Here is a 24,983-nt window from a genome sequence, read left to right on the forward strand (position 1 = left end):
GAGAAAAAGTAATTAAATTCTGATATTTATGATATAGGTAAAAATTTCAATATATTTTCTAGAACAAATAAAATAATGTCCTTTATTTGCAGAAAAAGATGAAAACGATCACCCAATAAGTAGTTTATCAATCAAGATTATNATAACAATATACTTTCTTATACCAATTAATTGTATAATAAATAAAAATCCAAATGGAATAATTAATTCGAGTGATAAATTGATTGGGACTTTTATTTATCTTCTTATAGTAGTGTTACTTTTTTCTCATTTTTATCAACGTCTCAATATCTCTTCATCATAGTTTTTCCCCATCACTAATAGTTTTTTTCTCCCTAGTCTCGTTTAATTTGACATTTGATATTGGAATGTATAATTTAAAACACAATTTATATTCTGAATTATACAATGTAAAAATTATTTTTTATTTTATATTTTAAAATATGTCATCTTAAGAATAAAATAATTATATTTCACACATTACATAAAAATTTATAAAATGCATGTTAAAATTGGGAAGATGAAAAAAAATGACCACATTAAAAATGAGAACTAAAAATAATTTAAAACAATAACATAGTATCAATTTCAATAATCACAGTCAGTCCCATAAAGTTTTGGGCGCGTGTTTGAGAGAGATAAAAGGGGTTTCAAGTCTTTGCTTAATACAGTTGAGAATAGAGGAAAACCGAGGGGTCAGTGCAAGATGGAGTTGGATGCTGATGATTTCTTCAGAGACGACGAAGACCAGGCCGAAGCTCAAGATTCGCTCCTTGTAAATTGCTTTCTCTCTCTCTCTCTCTTCTTTTTTTCCTTTCTTTTATGTTCTGTTCTGTTCAAATGTCAACTAAGAAGAAACCCTTTTACCAGGAAGGTGAGTTGAGCAAAGAATATGTGGTTTACCTGGTTGATGCTTCACCTAAAATGTTCAACACTCTTTTCCCCAAGGTTACTTTTCTTCTCCATTTATTACTATTCATTTATTTCCTTTATTCTTTTAGCTTTCTTGCCTATGAGAAACTGACTATCCATGGCTATGGCAGCAAGAACACCAGAAACTTGAATCTCATTTTCACATTGCCATCTCTTGTATATCACAAACATTAAAGACTCAGATCATTACCAGATCTTACGACCAAGTTGCCATATGCTTCTTCAATACTGTAAGTTTTAAGTTTTTGCTCACCCTTCTTGCTTCTTGCGCAGTAGAGTGGGGAAAAACCTTAAGTAAGGCATCATTGTCACAAAATTTGGTTTTATTCTTGTGGTATAAATTACAAATTAAAAGACTAGGTTTCTGATTTTCAGTTTTATAAATCTTAAAGGCCAATTAGAGTTATTTTTTCTCCTTGTTACCTCAGTAATATGTGATGGCAATAACGAAATCCTTCATTGCACATATTACTAAGGCTAAACTCTAATTCAGTGTACCTAGTTTTGCAATCTCTTATTTAGTCCGTTTGTTATTTCAGAGGGAGAAGAAAAATTTACAAGATTTAAAGAGTGTTTTTGTATTTAATGTTCCTGAAAGAGAGTTTCTAGACAGGCCAACAGCAAGGCTCATAAAAGAATTTGACCAGTTGGAAGGTAAGATTTTGGGCTTTCCAGTTCTGGTGGTGGATATAGAGAATCATTTTGGTGAACCTTATTTATACTAAACTATCTTGTAGTAATTTTCTTTTCATAAGAGATGCCATTGAACTTGGTGTAGTATTCTTGTTAAATTTGTAATTTTTTGTCACATCAAGCACTGACTAGATGATTAAAGATTTTGCTTGCTGACTAACTGGTTTTCAAACTTACATGAATAATATTGTATAAACATGGGCAAAGGATTGTTTACCTGATGCAAATTTCCTTCTTTTGAAGTTGTTACTTCTGAAGCTGCTTGTTCCTGTTATACTTTTTTTTGATCTGTAACCAGGGTTTGAAATTTTTTTGGATAAATATAATAGTGTTGTTCTGACTCTGATGACTGGCACAGTAAATTTGGATTGAGGATGCGACTTAGAAGAAAAAGTAAAGCAGTGAATTTAATTAAACCTATGATTACATTGGTTATGTCTGCTAATAACTCATAATACACACATTATTAGTGTATATGTTTTATCTTTTTCAATCCTTATAAGCTTTATGTAATGCTGATAGGTTCTTGGGATCAAGAACCTATGGAAAGACACTCAAGAACACACAAAGACAATTTATCTGAATTATACAGCCCTCCTTTTATTGAAAAGAATCACAAGAATGGTGATACAACGTAACCCGAGAGCTTAACCTCCCTCCAAAGAACTATCAGAGTTCCCGCCAAACAATAACACTCCAAAACTAATCCCAACCAACCACTAATCCCCCTTTTATATCACTTACTAACAGCACTTAACAGAACTATTCCTAACTGCCTTGGCAGTTAGGCTCTGTAACTTTTCCCCTCCTCCTATATACAATCAACTCCCTAACATTACTCCCCTCTCCTCCAACAACCTTGTCCCCAAGGTTGAACTCCGGGTATTGCTCTTGTATAGTCACCTCATCTTCCCATGTAGCACTCTCTTGTCCCCCTTCTTGCCATTCTATTAAAACTTGTGGTATTTCCTCTGCTCCCAGTTGTCGAGTTCTCCTGTCCAGCACCTTGGCTGGTCTAAACATTGGTCCATCTGCTTGTAACTCAGCTGGAAGCTCTTTTTCCACTTTCTTCTCCCCCACAGCTTTCTTCAGTTGGGAAACATGGAATATGGGATGGATTCTGGCTGCCTCTGGTAATTGCAACCTAAACGCAACTTTCCCTATCTGCTGTAATACCTCAAAGGGTCCATAATACCTTGCCGATAGCTTCGGATGTAAGCGAGTTGGCATGGATGATTGTCTATGGGGTCTAATCTTTAAATAGACCCAATCGCCTATCTTAATGTCTGATTCTTTCCTTTTTTTATTTGCCTGATTACTCATCGCCTCTTGTGCTTGCCTTAAATGCATTTTAAGCTGTTTCAAAGCTTCATCCCTTGTCATCAAATCTTGAACAACCGACTCCACCGCTGTCTCCCCAGGAATAAACCGACTCAAAGCTGGAGGTGCCCTTCCATAAACTATTTCAAAAGGGGAACACCTGGCTGCACTTTGATAACTGGTATTATACCAGTACTCAGCCCAAGGAAGCATCAACTTCCAACTCCTCGGCTGCTCTGAGCAAAAACACCTCAAATATCCCTCCAAAATTCTGTTCACCACTTCAGTCTGGCCATCCGACTCAGGATGGTATGCGGTGCTCATACTGAGCTGAGTACCCTGCATCCTGAAGAGCTCTTTCCAAAATACACTTAAAAACAGGGGGTCTCTATCACTGACTACTGACATAGGGATCCCATGTAACCTTACTATTTCTTGAACGAACTTCTCTGCAACCGTGCGAGCCGAATAAGGATGTTTCAAAGCAATAAAGTGGCTATACTTACTCAGCCTGTCAACTACCACCAGTATTGCGTCAAACCCGTGTGACTTGGGTAGCTTAACAATGAAATCAAGGCTTATTTCTTCCCAAATAGCTTGTGGGATCGGTAATGGCTGCAAAAGACCCTGAGGAGAGGCAGCCAGGTACTTGTGCTGTTGACAAATTACGCACCCCGCGACAAAATCTGTCACCGTTCTCTTCATTCCTGGCCAATATAGTGATTGGGCAATTTTCCGGTAAGTACGAAACACACCCGAATGGCCTCCTGTACTCGTCACATGAAACTCCGCAAGAAGCTTGGGAATCCAACTCGATTTAGCTGATAAAACCAATCGTCCTTTATAGTGAAGGCGATCATTCTCCATCGTGTATGCTTCATGGCTCGTTGGATCCTCCTTGAGACCATCCATAATCTTTCGCAGCATGTCATCTTCTTCTACTTCTTTTAAAACCTCTTGAAAGTCATGCCAATAAGGCCTAGAAAGTGCCCGTAGTTCTCCCTCCTCTGTACCCCTTTCTTCTTTACGAGACAAGGCGTCTGCTACCTTGTTGGAACTTCCTAATTTATAAACTATTTCGAAATCATACCCCATCAACTTGGCTATCCAATTCTGCTGGCTATGCGTCGTTATTCTTTGCTCCAACAGATATTTGAGGCTGCGCTGATCCGTATAAACCACAAACCTCCTCCCCAATAGATAGGGTCTCCAATGCTGGATGGCCATAACCAACGCCATTAACTCCTTCTCATAAATTGACTTAGACCGAGACCCCTCAGACAATGCCCTGCTGAAGAAAGCAATGGGCTTCTTATGTTGCATCAATACAGCGCCCACTCCACTCCCAGAAGCATCACACTCCACATGAAATTCCTGTGTAAAGTCGGGCAGTGTTAGCACCGGTGCCGTTGTCATTGCCCTCTTTAGAGATCCCATAGCTGCCCGGGCTTCCTCAGACCACTCAAACTTTCCCTTTTTCAACAACTCCGTGAGAGGTTTAGCTAGCTCCCCATACTTCGGCACAAACCTCCTATAATACCCCGTTAAGCCCAAAAAACCTCGCAATGCCTTCAAATTCTGGGGTTCTTCCCACTCCATCATGGCCCTTATCTTATCCCGATCCATCTCCACTCCTTGCTCCGAAATCTGGTGCCCCAAATATTGAATCCTCCTTTTCCCAAACTCACATTTCTTTTGATTTGCTACCCACTCCTTCTCTTCCAGCAGCTGCAGTACCGCTGTTAAGTGGTGGAGATGCTCTTCCCAGGATGGGCTGTACACCAATATGTCATCAAAAAAAACCAGTACCCATTTCCTCAAATAAGGTGCCATTAATCTGTTCATGGCACTTTGAAACGTGGCCGGGGCATTCATTAACCCAAAAGGCATCACCATAAATTCGAACAAGCCTTGGTGGGTTCTGAATGCAGTCTTGTGAATGTCCTCCTCTCTCATTCGTATCTGGTGGTAACCCGCCTTCAAGTCCAGCTTAGAGAAATATCTAGCACCCTTGAGCTCATCCAATAGTTCTTCAATTACCGGAATAGGGAATTTATCCGGTACCGTAGCCTTGTTCAATGCCCGATAATCCACACAAAATCTCCAGCTCCCATCTTTCTTTTTCACTAAAATTACCGGGCTGGAAAACGGGCTTTGACTGGGTCGAATAATACCAGCTCGAAGCATATCTGCAACCTGTTTCTCGAGCTCCTCTTTCACGAAGAAAGGATACCTATAAGGCCTTACATTTATAGGATCCTTACCTTCCTTAAGCACTATTCGGTGCTGTGAGTCACGTGAAGGAGGTAGTCCTTCTCTCTCCATAAACACCTTGCAGTGGGCCCGCAAGACTTTTATGAGGTCTGTCTTCTGTTCCTCCGTCAAATCATCCGTCACGTCACCGTTTCCCCTGGCCTCCACTATGCACAATTCCCACACCAAGAACCATGACTCAGCGTCTGTGATTTTTGTAAGTGCACCCGGTTCCACCAGCTGTCTTGCCAAAGCTGGGTCACCGCAGACTTTCTTCTTCTCTCCATCCACCACATACTGCATAGACATCTCTTTCCAGTTAATAACCACCTCACCCAGTTTTGCCAACCATGCAATACCCAATATTAAATCCACTCCACCGAGATCAAACACATGCATGTCCTCCTCTACCTTCACATTTCCCAGCATCAATCCCACCTTTTCACATCGCCCCCTGGTCCACTTCTTACACCCGTCACCCAAACTCACCGCGTATGTGGCCGTTTCTGTTACCGGAAGCCTCAGTTCCTCCACCACCTTCCGGCTGATGAAATTATGGCTGGCTCCGCTATCGATCAAGACTACCACTTGTTTTTCTCCTATCAGACCGGTCAGTTTCATGGTTTTGGGAGGCGTTAGACCCTCCGCCGAACAAGCCGAGAGCTCCATAGGTTTCGTCTCAAAGTCAGCGTTTTCCTCCAACTCACCCTCCTCATCCTCCGCCAGAAGCAACACTCTCAAGCCCTTCTCCGCACACCGGTGACCCGGTGCGAACGGCCCTCCGCATCGGAAGCACCTCCCTTCTTCCCTCCTCTTCAAATACTCTGGATAAGGTAAGTTTCTGACCATTCGATTCTTATTTTCTCCTCCGGCCGAGCCATTGGCCCTCGCATTGGTGCTATTAGCCACCGTCGCACCTTCTCTCCTGGCCGTACCCGCTCCTTCTAAACCACCAACCCTCGTCGCGGTACTGCGATCTCCATCAGCCCTCACTATTGCCGTCGCAGTTCGATTACCCACGTGGGTCATCTTGAGCCCGTTCCAACCTCCTTCGCATGCACGGTTTATGGCGTCCTCCACGTCTCTCGCAACTCTGATTGCGACCATCAAATCAGAGGGATTCTGAATTCTCACCTGGCCTTTAATATCTTCCCGTAACCCCGCCAGAAAGAAACCCAAAATCAGCTCCTCCGATAGGCCCTGGGTCTGACCTAGTAACATCTCAAAACTCTTTACAAACTCTTCCAATGCTCCTTCTTGCCTCAAGGTGGCCATCTGTTCGTAAACCGTTCCCCGGAACCCACCACCGAATCGATTAATCAACCCATCCTTCAAACCCATCCACGTCCGATTCCTGGTTTTATCCCGCCAATACTTGAACCAATAACTCGCGCTTCCCTCCATACTAATGTAAGCGAGTTCGACCTTATCCCCCTCCGCTACCTTCTGAATGTCAAAAAATCTTTCAGCCCGATTAATCCAAATGTATGGATCTCCGCCTTCGAATGATGGCAGTTCCACCTTCTTCCGCCAATTGACCCCGATTCCCCCAGTATCGCCCCTCCCTGGGTTCTCGTTCACCGAGCTACTGCTCCCTTCAGAACCACCCCCTTGATGGTTCGAACCTCCCCCCATCATTCTCATCAATTGCTGCACGTCGCGTCTGATTGCCGCGGTCTCATCTTTGATTCCCTCAACCGTGATCTCCAAGTTATCTAACCTTCCCTCCGTCTCGCTCCCCATAGCTGGCTCCTCCCCTTCGTGATCCGGCAGGTCGGACCAAATGATAGGTTCTTGGGATCAAGAACCTATGGAAAGACACTCAAGAACACACAAAGACAATTTATCTGAATTATACAGCCCTCCTTTTATTGAAAAGAATCACAAGAATGGTGATACAACGTAACCCGAGAGCTTAACCTCCCTCCAAAGAACTATCAGAGTTCCCGCCAAACAATAACACTCCAAAACTAATCCCAACCAACCACTAATCCCCCTTTTATATCACTTACTAACAGCACTTAACAGAACTATTCCTAACTGCCTTGGCAGTTAGGCTCTGTAACTTTTCCCCTCCTCCTATATACAATCAACTCCCTAACAAATGCTTTTGTAAGTTTCTGAACTGCTATGTAGTGTATGATGTGGAGTATGCATTTAGTAGGATTAATTTCTGATTCAGATTCTGTCTTGTTTTGTGTATTATGTAATATATAATTCTGAGGCTATTGTTTGTTTCAATCTTCTCTAGAGTCATTTTCGAAATACATAGGAAGTCAGGTTGGCATTGTGTCTGATACTCGAGAAAATTCTCTGTACAATGCTATCTGGGCAGCTCAGGCACTTCTTTGTAAAGGGTATTATATTGGCTATGGACACACACTACACACAGATTTTTTTCACGTTATTATTGGTTACTGATAATTGGAAACATTTATACCAGGTCAGCAAAGACAGTTGACAAACGCATACTTCTGTTCACAAATGATGATGATCCTTTTGGTAGTATCAAAGGGGCTGCAAAATCAGATATGATAAGAATGACCCTGCAGAGAGCTAAAGTACCCATTAACATATGCTTTTGTTTATAGCATAGATGGTAAAACCATAAGGTTTGAAGAAGGCTAGTGGTTCATAATTACTTTTTTTGGTTTGTTAAGGATGCACAGGATCTTGGAATTTCTATTGAAATTCTTCCCTTGAGCTGCCCCGATGCAGTGTTCAAAATATCTCAATTCTATGCTGTATGTTTGCACATTTATGATATATATTTGTTATGCTTCCCCCTCCCCAGATTTCTTCTGTAAAGTGATCCTGATTATATCATTTTTCCATGCTTGTCAATTGTATGCCTTTTAGGATTTGATTGGGTTGGAAGGAGATGATCTTGTTGACTTTATGCCAGAAGCAGGAAATAAGTAAGACCTATTATTTATGATATTCTGACTTATTCCTCTCGTGTCATTGAAATTGGGCATTGTAGTTTTACTGGTATGCTTCTGAAACATTGAGTTTCAGGCACATAAATTGTTGCTTAGTTGGGGTAGTGAACTTGAACTTTTTTCCTGTATTTTGTTCATATTAATAGTTTACTTTTCATAAGCTTATAAATTACAGACATGTCAGCAAATGGTCTTAAGCAGTTGCACAATTCTGGTTCTGATTTCTGTTTTGTTTTGCAATGCATCTATGTTGGAGTTGGGTTATTGTAATAAGTTATGCTGAATATATAAAATAAAAAGGTAACCTAACATCATTAAGAGGAGAGTAAAGGGCCCTGGATGAATCAAGGCAACAACCAGGAAGGTACATTTCCTACCGGTTGTTGTTTTATTTTCAGTCAGTGTTAGAAACTTGTATACATTCTTTTCAATTCAATTTAAGGTTTAGTCTTAGGGGTGGGGGGATGGGGGTAATTTAGGTTGAGTTTTAGTTTTGGGAGGTTCTTGTGCGGGAGGGTCCTGAAATTCAACAACATTGTAATGATCCGATTGTGACTTATATATCAAATATAAGTCAAAGAGGGGATATATTGTGATAGGATAGAAGTTGGTAATGGAAGCTTGGAGCAGAGTTATGGGATCCATGACATTGGACTCAGGTTGAGAGGAACACAACCAACTTACAACCCATTACCATTCCCTGATCCAACGCTGAGCACATTTCTCTAGTAAACTATGGCTCCACTTGGATTGAAACAACTGCGTACAGTAGGGGCAACAGGATAGAGGAGTGTGTAACCTATCATACCAGTGGTACATATATGGAGGGACACAGACATGTGTTTTCTATGTGCCCAACAGTTTGGAGATTTTCTCTGGTGTTTGGAATGACAATTTAGAGTATGGTGGAAGAAGAAGAGAACTATTACAAGGAGAATATAGGGGACAAAGGAGCAGAAAAAAGAGAGGATATAGAAATGTAGTTAGTGGTGATGGAGCACCACCTATTGGATTTAGTACTCAATGGGGGGCTTTACTCAGCCAAACACTCTGAGTTGTAAGGAGTAGTGGCAAAGAAGACTGTAGTAGTGATGGTTGACAGTGGACCATTCCTAGCTTCACCTCAAATGACTTAGCTATGGTTCTGAAGATACTCATTGAGTGGACTCTTGAATTTAATGTCAGATTGAGTGATGGACATTAGAAGTCAAGTGGGCTTTGTAAGCAACTAGAGGGGATTGTAGTGGTTGAAGATTTTCACCTACTTCCTTGTGTCAGCATGGAAATTCTATTGGGAATTTCATGGCTGGTGACATTGGGAGACATGAAGGTAAATTGGAAGGCTCTCTCTCAAAAATAATGATGACCTTTAATCAGCACAGTAGACATGGCTGAATGGGTTTCCTTCTTAAGATAGGAACCAGGTATCTCCAAAAGCCTTACTGAAGCAGCATGAGCTAATTTTTCAAGGGCTTTAGATTTGCTGTATTTTTAATTTTATGGTGTGCATTCATTGTCTCGGAAGAAGTTAGGTCAGCCATATCACATGAATCAGTTACCAACCTGACCAGGAAAAAACAAGAATTGAAAGGGTTGCTAATGGGCGTTGTGGTTGTATTTGAAGAACAAAAGGGTCTGCCGCCTAGGAGGACTAGTGCCGATTTTATTCCTATTCAACCAGGTACCTGTTCTATCAATGTACAACCATTAGGTATGCATACTCACAAGTGAATGAAACTGAAAAGTTGACGGATGATAATGGAAAGGAGTATACTTTAGCAGAATTTGACAGGTTTTGTAAAGATTCAGGCATAGAGCATCAACTTACATCCCCTTACACACCTCAACAAAATAGAGTTAGTGAGAGGAGAAATAGATACATCATGGAGATGACAAGATGCATGTTGCATGAGAAGAATTTGCCAAAAAAGTTTTGGGCAGAGGCAGCAAATACAACTGTGTTTCTTCAAAACAGGCTTCCAACAAAGGCAGTGAGAGAAATGACACCATTTGAGGCATGGTATGGTTATAAACCATCTCTAAAATTTCTTAAAGTATTTGGTTGTTTGTGTTTCACTCATGTTCCACAGAGTAAGCGTGACAAGCTTGATAGGAGAGCTTCACCAGGCATTTTTATAGGCTACAGTTCTGTCAGTAAAGCCTATAAAATTTTCCAGCTACAAACTGGAAATATTATTGTCAGCAGGGATGTTCACTTCATGGAGGATGAAGAGTTGAACCTGGATGATGCAGAACAGAAGGTTCAAAACATGGCAGAACTGAAACTCAAGTTTTATAGTTCAAGCATTGAAGAAGAAGATGACTCGCAGAATCAAACAGTGGATGATGCTCCTGTGAGAGGAACAAGGTTTCTTTCAAATGTTTATGAAAGGTGCAATATTGCCTTATGTGAACCTGCTGACTATGCAGAAGCAAAAAAGGATCAAAGGTGGATAGATGCAATGGAGGAGTTGTCAATGATAGAGAAAAACAAAACTTGGATCCTAGTGGATAGGCCTCAAGACAAGAAGGTAATTGGAGTCAAGTGGGTGTTTAAAACCAAACTTAATGCTGATGGCTCAATCAACAAACATAAAGCTAGGCTGGTGGTTAAAGGGTATGGCCAAATCTTTGGTGTTGATTATTCTGACACTTTTGCTCTTGTTGCTATATTGGACACAATCAAGTTACTCCTTGCAATAGCTGCACAAAAGAGTTGGAAAGTGTTCCAGTTGGATGTAAAATCAGCCTTCCTAAATGGTATCCTACAGGAAGAAATTTATGTTGAGCAGCCCCAAGGACTTGTGAAGGAAAGTGAGGGAGATAAAATCTATCTTCTCAAGAAAGCCCTTTATGGTCTAAAACAAGCTCCAAGAGCTTGGTATAGCAAAAATGATGAATATTTGCTGAATTTTGGATTTGAGAAAAGTCTATCAGAAACAACATTGTATGTCAAGCATAATGGCACTAACATTCTTAATGCTTCATTGTATGTTGATGACCTACTAGTTACAGGAAACAATACAAAGCATATTCAAAACTTCAAACAGGAGATGATGAAGGTGTTTGAAATGACAGATCTCAGAGTTATGTCCTACTTCCTTGGCATGGAGATCAAGCAAGGGCAAGGTGAAATTTTCATGTCAGAAAAAGTATGCAAAGGAAATACTAAAGAAATTTCAAATGGAAGAATGCAAGGCAGTAAGCACTCCAATGAATCAAATGGAGAAGCTGCACAAAGAAGATGGTGCTAACAAAGTTGATGAAGGATATTTCAGAAGCTTCATTGGTTGTTTGATGTACCTCACGACAACAAGGCCTGATATTTTAAATGCTGTAAGTATTCTGTCTCGATTCATGCATTGTGCAAGTGAATTGCATCTCAAGGCTGCCAAAAGAGTGATTCGGTTTGTGAAGGGTACAAATGATTTTGGTGTTAAGTTCACATGGAGCAAAGAATTTAAGCTGACAAGTTTCTTTGATAGTGACTGGGGAGGTTCAATGGGTGATGTGAAAAGTACTTCAGGCTACTGTTTTACTCTTGGATCAAGTGTTTTCTCTTGGAGCTCAAAGAAGCAAGAAATTGTGGCTCAATCCACTGCAGAAGCTGAGATTATTGCAGCAACAGTTGCAGTCAATCAAGCTTTATGGTTAAGAAAGATTTTAATGGATTTAAGTCTAGAGCAAAAAGAAAGTACCAAGATTTTTGTTGACAACCAAGCTGCTATCGCTATTTCCCATAATCCTTTATTTCATGGGAAAACTAAGCATTTCAACATCAAGTTGTTTTTTTAAGAGAAGTGCAGAAAAATGAATTTGTGACTGATTAATTGCAAGTCTGAAAATCAACTTGCAGATTTATTTACAAAACCACTTTCAGGTAGCAGGTTCGAGCTTCTAAGGAAAAAAATTGGTGTTTGTAGCTCCTAAAGCAAGGAGGAGTGTTAGAAAATTGCTTCAGGACTGAAACATGTCCACCTTTTAATTCCGTTCTATTTTTTTTTATTAGTTTTCCTAGTTTTAAGGGATCAATTTAGGTTTGTTATTTTTGATTCATGCATTTTATTTAATGGCTTAATTCTAGGAACACATTGTTAGTGGGTAGTTATTTTTAAATTTTATAAATTGTAATGTTTCCTGATTCAATAAGATAAGTTTTCAGGGTTCTCCTTCCATATATTCTACTTCAATATATTTTCCCGTTTCTTTCTGTTCATTTTTGTTCCCGGTTAAAAACCTTGCTTTCTTATAAACACCAACATATTTTTATTAAGATTGTGATGTTGAGCAACTAATAGTTAAAAGATATATTAACATTAGAAGTTATTGTTTATTTAAGCACAATTCAATTTAAGTCTCGTTTTTTTCTATTTTTGTGTTTCAAATTCAGATTGGAGGATATGAAAAGTCAGTTAAGGAAACGCATGTTTACGAAACGCATCGTCAAAAGACTTAAATTCACCATAGTTAATGGGATATCCATAGAACTTAATTCTTATGCTTTAGTTCGTCACACTGAGCCAGGTAAGAATTTCATGTTACTTTCTATCTTATAAAAGCTATTATTTTGTCTTGTGTAACCTCTGCAAGATTTTGCATTGGTCCTTTCTTAGTTTTTAACTTGGAAATTCATACCATATAAACTTACTGCTTTAGAAGCTATTTTTTTCATAATTAATTTCATTGTTCTAGTGTTTTGTTATGTCCCATGTGACCTTGCAAGCTTTTCCATTGGTTCCTTTAGTTTTTAACTTGGAAAATTATAGCTTATACATATTCAGCTTATCTTAAATTAATGACACTCCATGCTTTTGATGTGTAGGAGCTGTCACATGGCTTGATTCTGTTACTAATCGTCCTTTGAAGGTGATTAATTTTATAATCTAAATTTGAAAATAGTCTATTTTCCATGGAATGATATAATGTTACAATTTAAATTCCAGAATTTACTCATCTTGTTCTTTTTGTAGAATTTATATAACAATGAAATGATGTTCTCTATTGAAATTGGACATGATCCTTGTATCCATAACTATTGTATATGATTGCCAAGAAAGATATAAATGAGTCTATTATGGAAACTGGATCAGAAGACTTAAAGAAGATGAAGTTTACAGAGATAAGAGAGACAACACCATATATTTCCGTCAATGAAAAGTATTACAGAAACAATAACTCTGACTCTTCGAGGGTCCAGCATCCTCCCACATATATTTTTTTCCTCCCCTTTTTGTCTAGATCCCAAAAGTATTTATACAAACCTCTCTTATTCTTTATCTAGCTCTACTGACATGGTGCTGACTCCTAACTACTTGTAATTCCGTCACATAGCTCAAGTACCATTTCCCTTATTTCTTCTTTCACAAACCTTTGTAGTAGGAGGACGTATCCTATCAGTCTACATACTAAAATTTATTTGTAGACTATTGTCATTACTTTGTAGAAAGAATGTGTTAGGTTTCTTGATGACAAGAAGCCGAAAAACGTTCAGTTTCCACCCACAAACAACAGTGTTGACAATCTCAGCACTGGAAAACAATCTTATTAATCCAACACACATACAGTACATGATTACAACCAAGGGAAAATGTTTCCCTTCACACAGGATGTCTCTAGACCTGTCCAGCCTCTTCAATTTACAGAAAACGAGTCTTCTAAAAGACACCATCCTACCTATATATAGTCTTCCCACTAAGGGGACTACAACCACCCAAACCACCTAACAACCCATGTTTTATTTTTAATCACCTTCCTCCTAACATAGACCCTCATATTCCTATCAGAATGTGTATGAACTTTTTTGACTTCCTGGTAGTTTCTTACTGCAAATAAATTGCAGCTTCATTTTTCTTATTGTTAGTGTTCTAAATTAGTTTTTTCTTTACACATACCTCTACCCACAATTTTATGGCCATCATCAACCTCAACCGAATCTGGACTTGTATCCATTACTGGTAACTGGAGTTTGATCACAAATTCTGTAGAAATAAAGTTGAGTTGCCCCACAGTCAATTAATACCACGTCAAACCGTGCAGTGATAATTGTGTTTCCTACTGCTCCTCCTTTGCAATTCCTTGCTCTGTATCCCACTCTTGCTCTTCTTGTCCTTCTAATAACATCATGACTTTGAGTTGCTTGTTATTACAAACATGATTTAAACAATAATTTTCATCACAATGAAAACACTTTCCCTTTTTAATATTTTCTTGAAGTTCTGATTGCACCGGCACTCTAAAATTTCCTCTGCTAGTATCCATTCTTTTGTTCCTCTGCTGCCTTAGCTACAGCTATATTTTCCGCTTCTACAGTGTGGGCTTTATTTATCATTTCTGAAAGATTTTCTGTTTTGTACAATTTCAATTCTTCTTTAATCTCCTCCAGCAACCTATTTGGAAAAAATTCTCATCAAATACTGTTCATCCAAGCCCTTAATAATTCTTGCAAATCATTCAAATTGAGTGATGAATTCATTAACTGACTTCTCCTACTTTAGAGCCCAAAATGACTCAAAGGATCTCCCATCAGGACTGGTCGAAACCTCTGGATGAGTGCATTCTTTAAACCAACCTAAAATTGGCTTGCACTGCTTATTTCCTACCACTAAAACCAAGTTAAAGCAATTCCTTCCATTTTCTCTGTTTCTTGCGTTCCTCTCAATCAGAAATATCTTTCCACTTTACCTATCCATCCCATAGCATCTTCTCCCTCAGAAACTGGAATATTCGGCTTCCTTCACTTATTGCAACTCTTAATTCCCACATGCTCTTGACCTACTAGCTCCTCTTGTGCAATCTCAGTTGAAACCCCTTGACTCGTACTTAACTGCATTCATTTTTTCTGTTTCCCTCACTCTCTAATCTGTCAACAATCATTTTCAACCGGGCCATGTGTAAATTCTATTGCGCAAGACTGGCTTCCCAATTTGCATCCATTTGTGTCCATCTTGCATCGAAGATTTTTTTGAAGCCCTTTGGTAACTGAAACCCGTTTTCTATGGTCTCCAATTGTTAAATAGTGGACTTTAAGCCTAACTCAACCCCACAAAACCAACTTGTAAGGTGAGGTTTACGCCCACTTATATACTCTAAATTGGTCTTATCTCTAATTGATGTGAGACTTACAACACCCCTCTCACGCCGAGGTATATATATCTCGAGTGTGGAACTAGACATTAAAAGATAATCCGATAGCGGGTGGAACAATATGTCCAACAAACACAAATCTCGTTAGGTATAGACTCTAACAATGACTCTGATACTATGTCAAGAAGTGAAACTTTAAGCCTAACTCAGGTATAGACTCTAACACCGGCTTGTGAGGTAAGGTTTGCACCTATTTATATATTTTAAATTGGTCTTATCTCTAATTGATGTGGGACTTCTAACATCAATGCTCTCAGTCTTGTAGTCAGCATTAATACCCAGAGCCCAGAAAGAGCTATGACACCAGTTTATAGAAACTGTGTCAGAAGACTTAAGGAAGATGAAGTTTACAGAGATAAAAGAGACAACTGTAAATTTCCTTCAATGGAAAGTAGTATAGAAAGAACAAATGTGGCTCTTCGAGGGTCAAGTATCCTCTCAGTATTTTTCCTCCCTTTTTCTCTATACCCCTAAAAATATTTTTACAAACCTCTCTTATTCTTTAGCTAACTTTACTGGCATGGTAACGGACTCCCAACTAATTGTAATTACATTATATAGCTCTATTCCCACTTCCCTTATTTTTCTCTCATTAAACTTTGTAATAGGAGGTTGTATCCTATTAGTCTTTGTAAAATTTATTTGTAGAATATAATCACTACTTTCGAGAAAGAATGTCTATAGACTTTTTCTATGACTTCTTGGTAGTTTCATGAAAATCAAGCTACTGCAATTAAATTTCCGCCTTATTTTTCTTGTTGCTAGTGTTCTATAATCATTCCCTTTTTTTTATATAATTTTATCTATGGAATAACAAAGTTGTTGAATTCCCATTGGTTATATTCTTTTTGTCAAACCATAATGCTTAGTGCTCTTAGAGCTGTATAAGGCAATTGTAAACTGGTTTGATGGTGCAGATTGAAAGAACTTTCATATGTGCTGATACTGGTGCAGTGGTGGAAAAACCTACTAGACAGTTTTTACCTTATAAAAAGTATGCATTTTATACTTCCATTTATTTTTAATTTTTATGTTTGGATAATTTTCTTCACTTCAATTTTTTCTATTTGGATTTGATTTGAGAAAGAATATTAACTGTACTATATGGGGCATTGCTATCGTTGCTGAGAATAGGAGTTTTTGGAATCTGAATCATAGCCAATTACTTGTTCTGGGACAAATCTGTCATTGAAGGAGGACGTGAGATGGTTTTGTTTAGTTTCTGAAAATATAGGGGTGAATAATATCATTGTAATGAAAATAAGGTGGCCTTTTCTGTAAAGCTAAGTGAAAATATACTACCAATTGAAAAATGAAAAATAGAAAAGGGATCAAACGTTATCGAGGTCTACCTAATCCTAGTTGGTTGTGAAAAAGTTGGTGTTTTTTTACTTAATTTCTGGAAATTATCTTCTTGTGGTTCTTTTGTTTTTAAACTATTTAAAATTGAGACCATAATTTTAGAAAAGGTGGAAGTTTTTTTGTAGTTTGAAATGGATGCGGAGTTGCAGCTTTGAAAGGGGATTAGATAAACCAACCACATTGACTTGAAATTTCTATATGCATGCCTGTAAAAATACTTCAGATGCCCTTATTCTATTTCTTGAGGCCCTGTTGTTTCCTTTTCTTTCTAATTATAATTTTATTTATTTTTTCAGCCAGAATATTACATTTTCGATGGAGCAACTATCTGAAATTAAAAGAATTTCAACTGGACAGCTTAATCTTTTAGGGTTCAAGCCACTGAGTAGCTTGAGAGATTATTACAACTTGAAGCCATCGAGTTTCCTTTATCCTAGTCATGAGGTTACTGGCTTTTGTCTCATATGAACTGTTGATGGCATCTTTAGTTATGGATAATGTTGGATTTTAAATGTAACTTTTGTGCTTGGTTTTTGTGAACTCTGTGACTTTATGACAGAAAGAGTACACAAGCTGAGCATATATATGCTCTAAAGAGGTTAAAAAAAAACATAACATTTTAGGTTCCTGGGTTTGAAACCTAACTAAGAACACTAACAATAGGTAGAAATAGTAATGAAAGAATGATTTTTTCTATTATTCACAGTAAAAGAACTCTCTTTACAAAGAATGGTTGGAAGCATAATCTCCCTGGTTAGGAGCATAACCTCTCTCTACAGGCTAAAATCCTATCTTACAACAAATTCACTCAATAATCCCCCTGTACAGAACCCACTCCCTATTTATAAAGTTTCTCTTTCCCTTCCCACTAACTAACTAACTGTCAAATAACTCTTCCCTCCTAACCGCCCTCTCATTTTCTTTTCCTTCTATCCTAAACCCATTATAAGCTAGCACCTTATATCCTATCATAACAGAAAACAGAAAAGTTAACATCCAGTTGAATAACTGACTGTTTAACATGTACATCTCTAGAAGGGGTTGTTGAGTTTGACTCTTAGCATGTATTTGTCTTTGTTCTAGATGTCCAAATTATTATGGGTGTGTTTAGATCTCATCTGCAAGAGATATGATCAATGTAGTCCTTGTAGGATTTAAGCAAGTTCTCACTTTTCAGAAATTGGGCTTAAGGCTGATCAGCCTCTCAAATTTGGTTAGTAAGGTAACAACTGCTCGAGCTTTATCAGGGCTACGTTGGTCATATCCCTATTTGATGTGTGATTTCTGTAAAATGGGATGTTTTTTCATTGGTACATAGATCATGTGCGTTCTTCATCTTGCCATTGGGAATCTTGTTTTGATGCAAGTTGTTTTTATGACTTTGCTACCAATAAATTGCTCTCATCAAATGGATGCATACAGTGTCCCTTTTACAGATAAAAAAGTATTTTTATCTAGTAGTCTATTGGTATTTTTCGAAATGGTGGCATGTATAATAGTTGCACCAAATCTATCTTACATGCTTCTCTAGTTTGTATGTTTATCCCTTTTTCTATTTCATAGTATTCTTCTGTGATGCCTTTTTGCTTTGCAGGGTACAGACAGCAGCATGTGCATCTTCATTGCTCTTCATAGGTCCATGATACAACTCAACCGGTATCCTTGATTCATTGTCTTTAAGGATTTTTTTAATTGCACTTTCATGTCTACATCAACATCTTTATTCTTTGTTTTTGGTGATTATGGGAATTTAATATCTTAAATAATGTAGTCTGATTCTAAGTGCGTTCCAATTGGGTATCTGCATTTTCTTTTTCTTAAAATGTAACTTCTTATCAAATTAGAGTTTGAAGTGGTAGCATTTTGAATCAAATTCTACATTGAGAAATCTTTGGTATTTATGAGGCAGTTGCATGAATGTTACTTGGAAAAGGGAAAGAGAGGGATTTGTCAAAGCTGCAACTGAAATCTAGTTAGGTAGTGTGTGACAAAAACAAGTGACAAATATTATATATTAACTAAGCATCCTCTTGTAATACTACTAAGTTTTATTACATGATTGATAAAGTAGTTTGTATGGTTGTAACATGACTGATGTTAAATGACACTTGCATATGCTAATAATTACCAATCAAAGTAATTATCTGATTTTTCTTTCAGTTTTGCTGTTGCTTTTAGTGGTAGTTCTTCTCGCCCTCAATTAGTTGCTCTCATTGCACAGGTACAATATGTTCAATGCTAGAAATTTGGCATTATAATGAATGATTGCTTTCTTGGCTTAAAAGCTGATGTGACGTAGCTGTTTGATGGCTTTGTCTCTAAACTTCTACTTGAGATCTAAAACTGAGAAAAATAGTTCTGAAGGGCTTAGAAGACCCTTCTCAGTTCTCTTATTTATATAGATAAACTCTGGTACAAATAGATAGATGGAAGATGAAGAGATTGTCCTAGACTGCTAGGAACAATCATTATAGATAACCCAACACACAACTACCTACTTTAGGCCCTGCTACACTAATCATAGGTAGACTTAATAATTATTCTAACACTTCTGAATAATTTTAGAGCTCCATTTTGTTGTATAATTGTCTTGCATTCTTTTCTGGACTCATATTTTCCTGATCATTGATCTTTATACTTATGCTCAAGATTTCTTTTAACCGGATCATGTGACACGAGATCCGAATTTGGTTTCACACACAATTCAAGCTGTGTTTTTTGTTAGAATTGTGATTGTGAGTGCGATATGAATGATACAACACTGAGAAAACCTAGTTCAATCACGGAAAACTAATTTGTAAGAGAACTTTCTAGGCTTTATAATTTTTATTTGTTATCTTTAATCAATGTGAAACTGAATCACCACCTTTAAGGCTGACAATTAGCGCTGCACCAAGAGAGGTCCCAACTGAGATGGGCTAGTGATGACCACCGTCAAGGTGATTTTCCAACATTTCCCGTCATGCCCAGGCTACAAGCTTGTAGTGTTGCACATACTTGTAAAACTAACTTAACCCTATAAAAGTAACTTATAAAGTGAGAATTACCCAAGTTTTGTAGCCTATATTTAAGCCATATTTCTAGCTAGGACTAAATCACCATCCTCAAGGTTGCAATTAAGACAACCCTAGAGAGGCCACAAATAGGATGGGCTAGGGTTTATGGCAATTAAGACGACTTTATAATACCTTTGCAAAATTGTAACTTCTGAAGAAGTTGTTTCACTCACGAGGTCACATGTGGTGAGGGTCGTGGCTGTGGTAGTGTGCCTTTTCATTGGAACTCTAGAAAACATTTTGCTGTATACTCCTTCATGAAATGAGATTACTTTTTTAAAACCATATTTGTCAGAAATAAATTGCTTGTCCTTATGGACAATCTGCCCTATGTCTGGCCTTCATATGTCAATTAGGTTACCAATCAACCTGTAATATCCTTAGGATCAAAAATAGGATGTGGTGGTTAGGTACAAGCTTCCATCTGTGTATATGATTTGGCTCATTCTAAATATTCAGAACATACATGGCCTGCCTTTGCTGAGCTACTTCAATTCAAAGAAAATCTCTGTTGTTTGAGGCATTCAATGCCATCATGATCATCACATGCAATCATTATGTTATCAATATAAACAATTGAGTAAATGCAAAGATTGGAAGAACATATACAAAGCACAGTGGTCCGCTTCGCGTTGAATCGTTCCAAACTCCTGAATTAACACAATTTTAACCTATTCTAAAAGGATCTCAATAAAATTTTTGCAATCAATACAATCTAATCGTAATCTGAGCTATTCATTTAATGTGCTTGTATGGAATTCTTACCTCATGTATGATTATTAGGAAGAAGTTATTCAATCAGGTAGTCAGATTGAGCCACCCGGAATGCACATGATTTATCTTCCATATTCTGATGACATCAGACTTGTTGAAGAGGTAGAAAATTGCAATATTTTGACTTTGTTTAAACTTTAAATGTCTAAAACAGTGAAAATTTTAAATATGAAACTGTTATCTTGGTGGGTATGATTTTTACAGCGTTATTCTGATACAAGCGGGATGGTGACTAAAGCAAGTAGTGATCAAATAAAAAGGGCAGCTGATTTAATTAAGCGTGTTGACTTGAAAGATTTTTCTGTATGCCAATTTACCAACCCTGGTAAGCCTCTTCTCCCTTCCTCTGGCTTACTCCCTCTCCTTGCTGTTTGGCAATTCTGCATATACATCTAGTAAGCTTCATTGGTTTTATAGTAATTTATTCTCTCATCTAGAAACACTCACCTTGACTGAATTATAGACAGTTTACTTAAAGATACAGGATTAAGCATGCTGGTGATTTCTATATGAAGGCTGGTTGACAACGAATAAAAGTAGCAGTGTTACTCAAGATTTCTCCAAATATAATATTCATTAGCTTATGTTTTTTAAATGTTACCAGACTTTCAATATAAATGATGTAATGATGTATATATTGAAGAGTTTATTCCTGAACCTGATATATTGCATCAAAAGGTTATTCTTATTTGGTGGGGTTGTTTACCTTGATCAAATGAAGCCACTTTTCTATATCTTAAAAACCTATTATTTTTTGGAAAGATCAGTTTGTTCAATGAATCATAAAGTTGTTTTTGGTAATCTTTTTATCTCACCCGCTTTTCTTACTTGGGCCTCAGTTGGTTTCTCCTTGCATGACCAAAGGCAAAAATCTCTCATCCTTTTTAACCCATCCCATCTACCCCAACATTTTCATCTCTTCCAACTCTGATAGATTATTATTATTATTTTTTTGAAAAGCATTGCATTTATACACTTCATTCCATTAGCTTTACCCAATAATTAGACCTTTTGTTGATATTTTACTCAATGAAATCAATAAATTGTAGAAATATATTAACTTCATAATAACGTTTTACTGTTTTTTGTCTGTTTACTTTTTTTGATTTTATTCCTTGATAGTGTATGATGATTAGCTACTTGCAGTATGTGTCTTGTTCTACTTCTAATTATTATTCCCATTTGACACAAGAAAAGATATAGTGATTCCTGATGGTAAAAAATAAGCTTTTTTCATCTTCAGCCTTGCAAAGACACTATGCTGTACTGCAGGCATTAGCATTGGAAGAGGATGATGTTCCAGAAATGAAAGATGAAACATTACCTGACGAAGAAGGCTTGGCCAGGTAAGCTCTAGTTATTCATAATAAATTGAGCATTTTGTTGGTCTAAATAGCACCGTAAAATGAAACTGAAAGAAAGTATATCTGTTCTTTCCTCTTTGACCTTTCATCTATTTGCTGATGAAGAGTTTAGTTTTGAAGTGATAATCCTGCTTGTGTGTTACCTGCAGACCAGGAGTGGTGAGGGCAGTGGAAGAATTCAAAACCTCGGTATATGGGGAAAATTATGATGAGGAGAATGAGCATGGCATTGGGAACCAACTGAAGCCTCAAAGAAACGAAAAGCAATGTAGAGTTTTGCAACTACAGAGTGTAACAATATGACTGGGGCGAGCTTGCTGACACTGGAAAGGTAATCCTTGGAAGTTTTTTCATGCTGGCTATTTGTGGAAATTTTGATCAAATTTTGGATAAGCAGTGTGCTTAAGCCTCAGCCAATTTTACATCGAACATACCTAGTTACCTACCCTTCGAAATCCAAGCAATGATTTTTGTCGTAGGTCTTTTCAGTTGCCAATACAAGCTATGGAATAAACAGGCAAACTGTAACTGGACAAAACCATATAGTTACCTAAACTAGCTTTCAGTATACCTAAACTGACAAACTTTTTATTGATAACTCGCAAAAATTACATTACATTAACATCATTTTTATTTGTATGATCAAATACTTCAAATAAGGAAATAAAAATATGTTGAAATGAGTAGGAGAGATTTTAAGGATTTTTTTTGCTAATCATTTAGTAAAGAATTGGGGATAATTTTTATTCTGATAATTGAATCTATTACAACACCCCCCTCGTTGTTGTTTCCTTATTTTTTTTGGTCAAAGAAATTTGCCTTTCCTCACTGGGTTTGTTTCAATCCCATTTGGGGGCTTCATCATTTGGATCTTGAGCTCCTCCACAGACAAATATGGTAATGGTAAAATGAAAGCTCTTTTTGCTTCAACTGTTTCTCCCATGAAGTGGGCAGCTGTAAAGAAAATATTCTGATTCATTAAAGGTGACATTTCCATTTATATTCAGCTTCTCTAAATTTCTAAAACTTTCTAAACTTTTACAAATTAATTTGCTTTCTAATTTCTTTCTTTAGCTTTCTAAGTTTACCCCCTTTTGTATATCTTCTTTATTCTTCTAAATCTTGTTCTTCTTATATTCCATGATGCTTATAAGGTCCTCATCGTATAAGATTCAAGAAACTTAGTCATTGATTCAATCATTATTCTAAAAATCAAGTTTTCTCCTTATAGGCTTTCATACAACTTAAAGAAAAAAAAACACAAACAAAGACATAATAGAGAGAACTCATTTAGCAGAAGAACCAAAAAAATTATATTACTCAATCAGAGCCAAAGGAGTGTCACCTTCACTTGGAATGGGTTTTAAGAGTCTTGACAACCCTATCAGTGGCAATGGCGAGTGGAGCGTTGCCAGAGGTACGTGTTCTACACAGTTTGACGATGTAACTGGCAGTGTTGTTTATTACAATGTGATGTGAGATGCACCTTTTATCCCACTACTAACCACAGTAACGAACAGAGGATTTGGCTTGCTATTAATATGACGAAATTTGGACATGGTGTTTGGTTGCTATATTGGGGGGCGAGATATGACCGTGACTTAAGATTTGTGTCTGTTAAATATAAACGAGGATGACTGTTAATAAAGCACAGGCTAATATGAGTTGACTAGAACTTAGATTACCAACCCTGGACACATCTTTCCCATAGATGGAGAGCCACTTGCCTGGCCTTTTCTAGCCTCTTCTTCCTGCTACCTAGCGTTTGTCTAGTGGCTTTTCTTTTCTAGGTCTTTTACTAATAAAATGAAACAGTTTTCCGCTTTCACAATTCCAGTGGAAATAGGGCTCCCAATATTTGGAGCTTTGCTACCAATTTGATCTGTGTAGGAAATAACAAAGTATTTTATTAAGGATTAAATATATTTTTTGTCTCTAACTATTAACTAAATTGTATTTATTCCTGTTTCCAAAGTATATACCAATTTCGTTCCTACACTTTTATAAAAAAATGTTTCTACACTTCATAAAAAAATGTCTTCGCACTAGAATCTTCCTCCCTCCCTTTAACTCTCTATCTCTCTCCTCACTACAAACTCTCTTTTTGTGGTGGACTGGTGGGGATTTGATTGAGGGCGGGTGTTTAGGGTTTAGGATGCCTTGTGTCTGGTCTGCACCTCCAACGACAAGGTGATTATGACTCAAAGTTGTAACGAAGTTTTAATTATGACTCAAAGTTACCATACCTTATACGGACAAAGATGTTAGTCACACTTCAAATTTGAGTTTCTGGTATCAGATGGCTATCAGTTTAGGTGGGGGTTGTAATAATGGCTTAAAATTTTCATTTGCAGTGCTGCTCTTTCTTTAACTTTCAAAATTGCTGATGTGGAATCATTTGATATTTTTTTGCAGTTAAAGGATTTGACTGTGGTGGAGTTGAAATATTATCTTACCGCACATAATCTTCCTGTTTCCGGAAAGAAAGGGCTATAATTAGCCGAATATTAAGTCACATGGGAAAATGAGGAAGGGGCCAAAGTTTCATTAATGATTTTGCAACGTGGATAACTAGAACCTAAGACTCTTGGCCACAAGGTCTGCTAAAGTTAATGTTTTGATATCTTATTCTTGAACCTATGTGGATAAAGGGGTTAGCTATACATGGTATTAGGGTATGTAGTAGCATGGTTTACCGGTTGAAGACATAATCTGTGTTAGACATCCAACCCTGTTTTGGTTAAATTGCTAGCATTCCAGTTATGATTCATAACCCAATTAGTGTAATTATAGACCAGGAAATGACAAAAAATCTGGCTATTAGTGAATTTTTCCGTTGTCTGATTTATAATAGCAATATTTTATACTCATTTTGCTTGTGAAGAGGTTCAGAGATCTCTAAAAGATGAATAAACATAAAAAGGGGGTACATTGCGATATTGTTGATATGGATGGATTACTTAGTGGGATTGAAGTTTTAAAACGTGTTTTCTGTTCATGCTCTGCATTATACTTTGTCTACCATTCTCCTCCTTGTGAGTGTAAGCCATTATTGCTGAATAAAATCTATCCATTGTCTTAAAAAGAAAGACAAAATAGAAAAATCTACCAAAAAGAAAGCTTTACAACGATTGGATCAAAAT

General features: G+C 37.4%; 1 protein-coding gene across 3 annotated transcripts; it reads left to right on the forward strand.

Moving 5' to 3' along the window:
- Positions 1-619: 619 nt before the first annotated feature.
- LOC148194875 (ATP-dependent DNA helicase 2 subunit KU70-like) lies at positions 620-24,710 on the forward strand. Of its 3 annotated transcripts, XM_088097288.1 has the most exons (20): positions 620-775; positions 871-948; positions 1,044-1,163; positions 1,473-1,587; positions 7,451-7,556; positions 7,643-7,760; positions 7,860-7,943; positions 8,059-8,117; positions 12,532-12,665; positions 12,964-13,007; positions 16,202-16,278; positions 16,943-17,090; positions 17,824-17,868; positions 18,241-18,302; positions 18,807-18,867; positions 20,486-20,578; positions 20,681-20,801; positions 21,720-21,822; positions 21,990-22,171; positions 24,256-24,710. In XM_088097288.1, exons 1-19 carry the CDS (start codon positions 707-709, stop codon positions 22,141-22,143), a joined length of 1,791 nt encoding a protein of 596 aa, XP_087953414.1. In that variant the 5' UTR covers positions 620-706; the 3' UTR covers positions 22,144-22,171; positions 24,256-24,710. The 3 variants fall into 3 exon arrangements, 2 of the variants coding, with proteins under 2 accessions (XP_087953414.1, XP_087953415.1); XR_015781701.1 differs by lacking the exon at positions 24,256-24,710 and having other exon boundaries at positions 21,749-21,822; positions 21,990-22,107; XM_088097289.1 differs by lacking the exon at positions 17,824-17,868.
- The last annotated feature ends 273 nt before the right edge of the window (positions 24,711-24,983 follow it).

Source organism: Vigna umbellata, chromosome 8 (assembly GCF_029865625.1).
Source record: "Vigna umbellata cultivar VRB3 chromosome 8, Vumbellata_1.0, whole genome shotgun sequence".
NCBI lineage: Eukaryota > Viridiplantae > Streptophyta > Magnoliopsida > Fabales > Fabaceae > Vigna > Vigna umbellata.

Excerpts from the sequence above, each read along its gene's own strand:
- LOC148194875 (XM_088097288.1), top strand. The coding sequence starts at position 707 with ATGGAGTTGGATGCTGATGATTTCTTCAGAGACGACGAAGACCAGGCC. Across the intron at positions 17,869-18,240 it reads TCTCAAATTTGGTTAGTAAG|GGTACAGACAGCAGCATGTG; the intron begins GTAACAACTGCT and ends TTTGCTTTGCAG. Across the intron at positions 20,802-21,719 it reads ATGCCAATTTACCAACCCTG|CCTTGCAAAGACACTATGCT; the intron begins GTAAGCCTCTTC and ends TTTCATCTTCAG.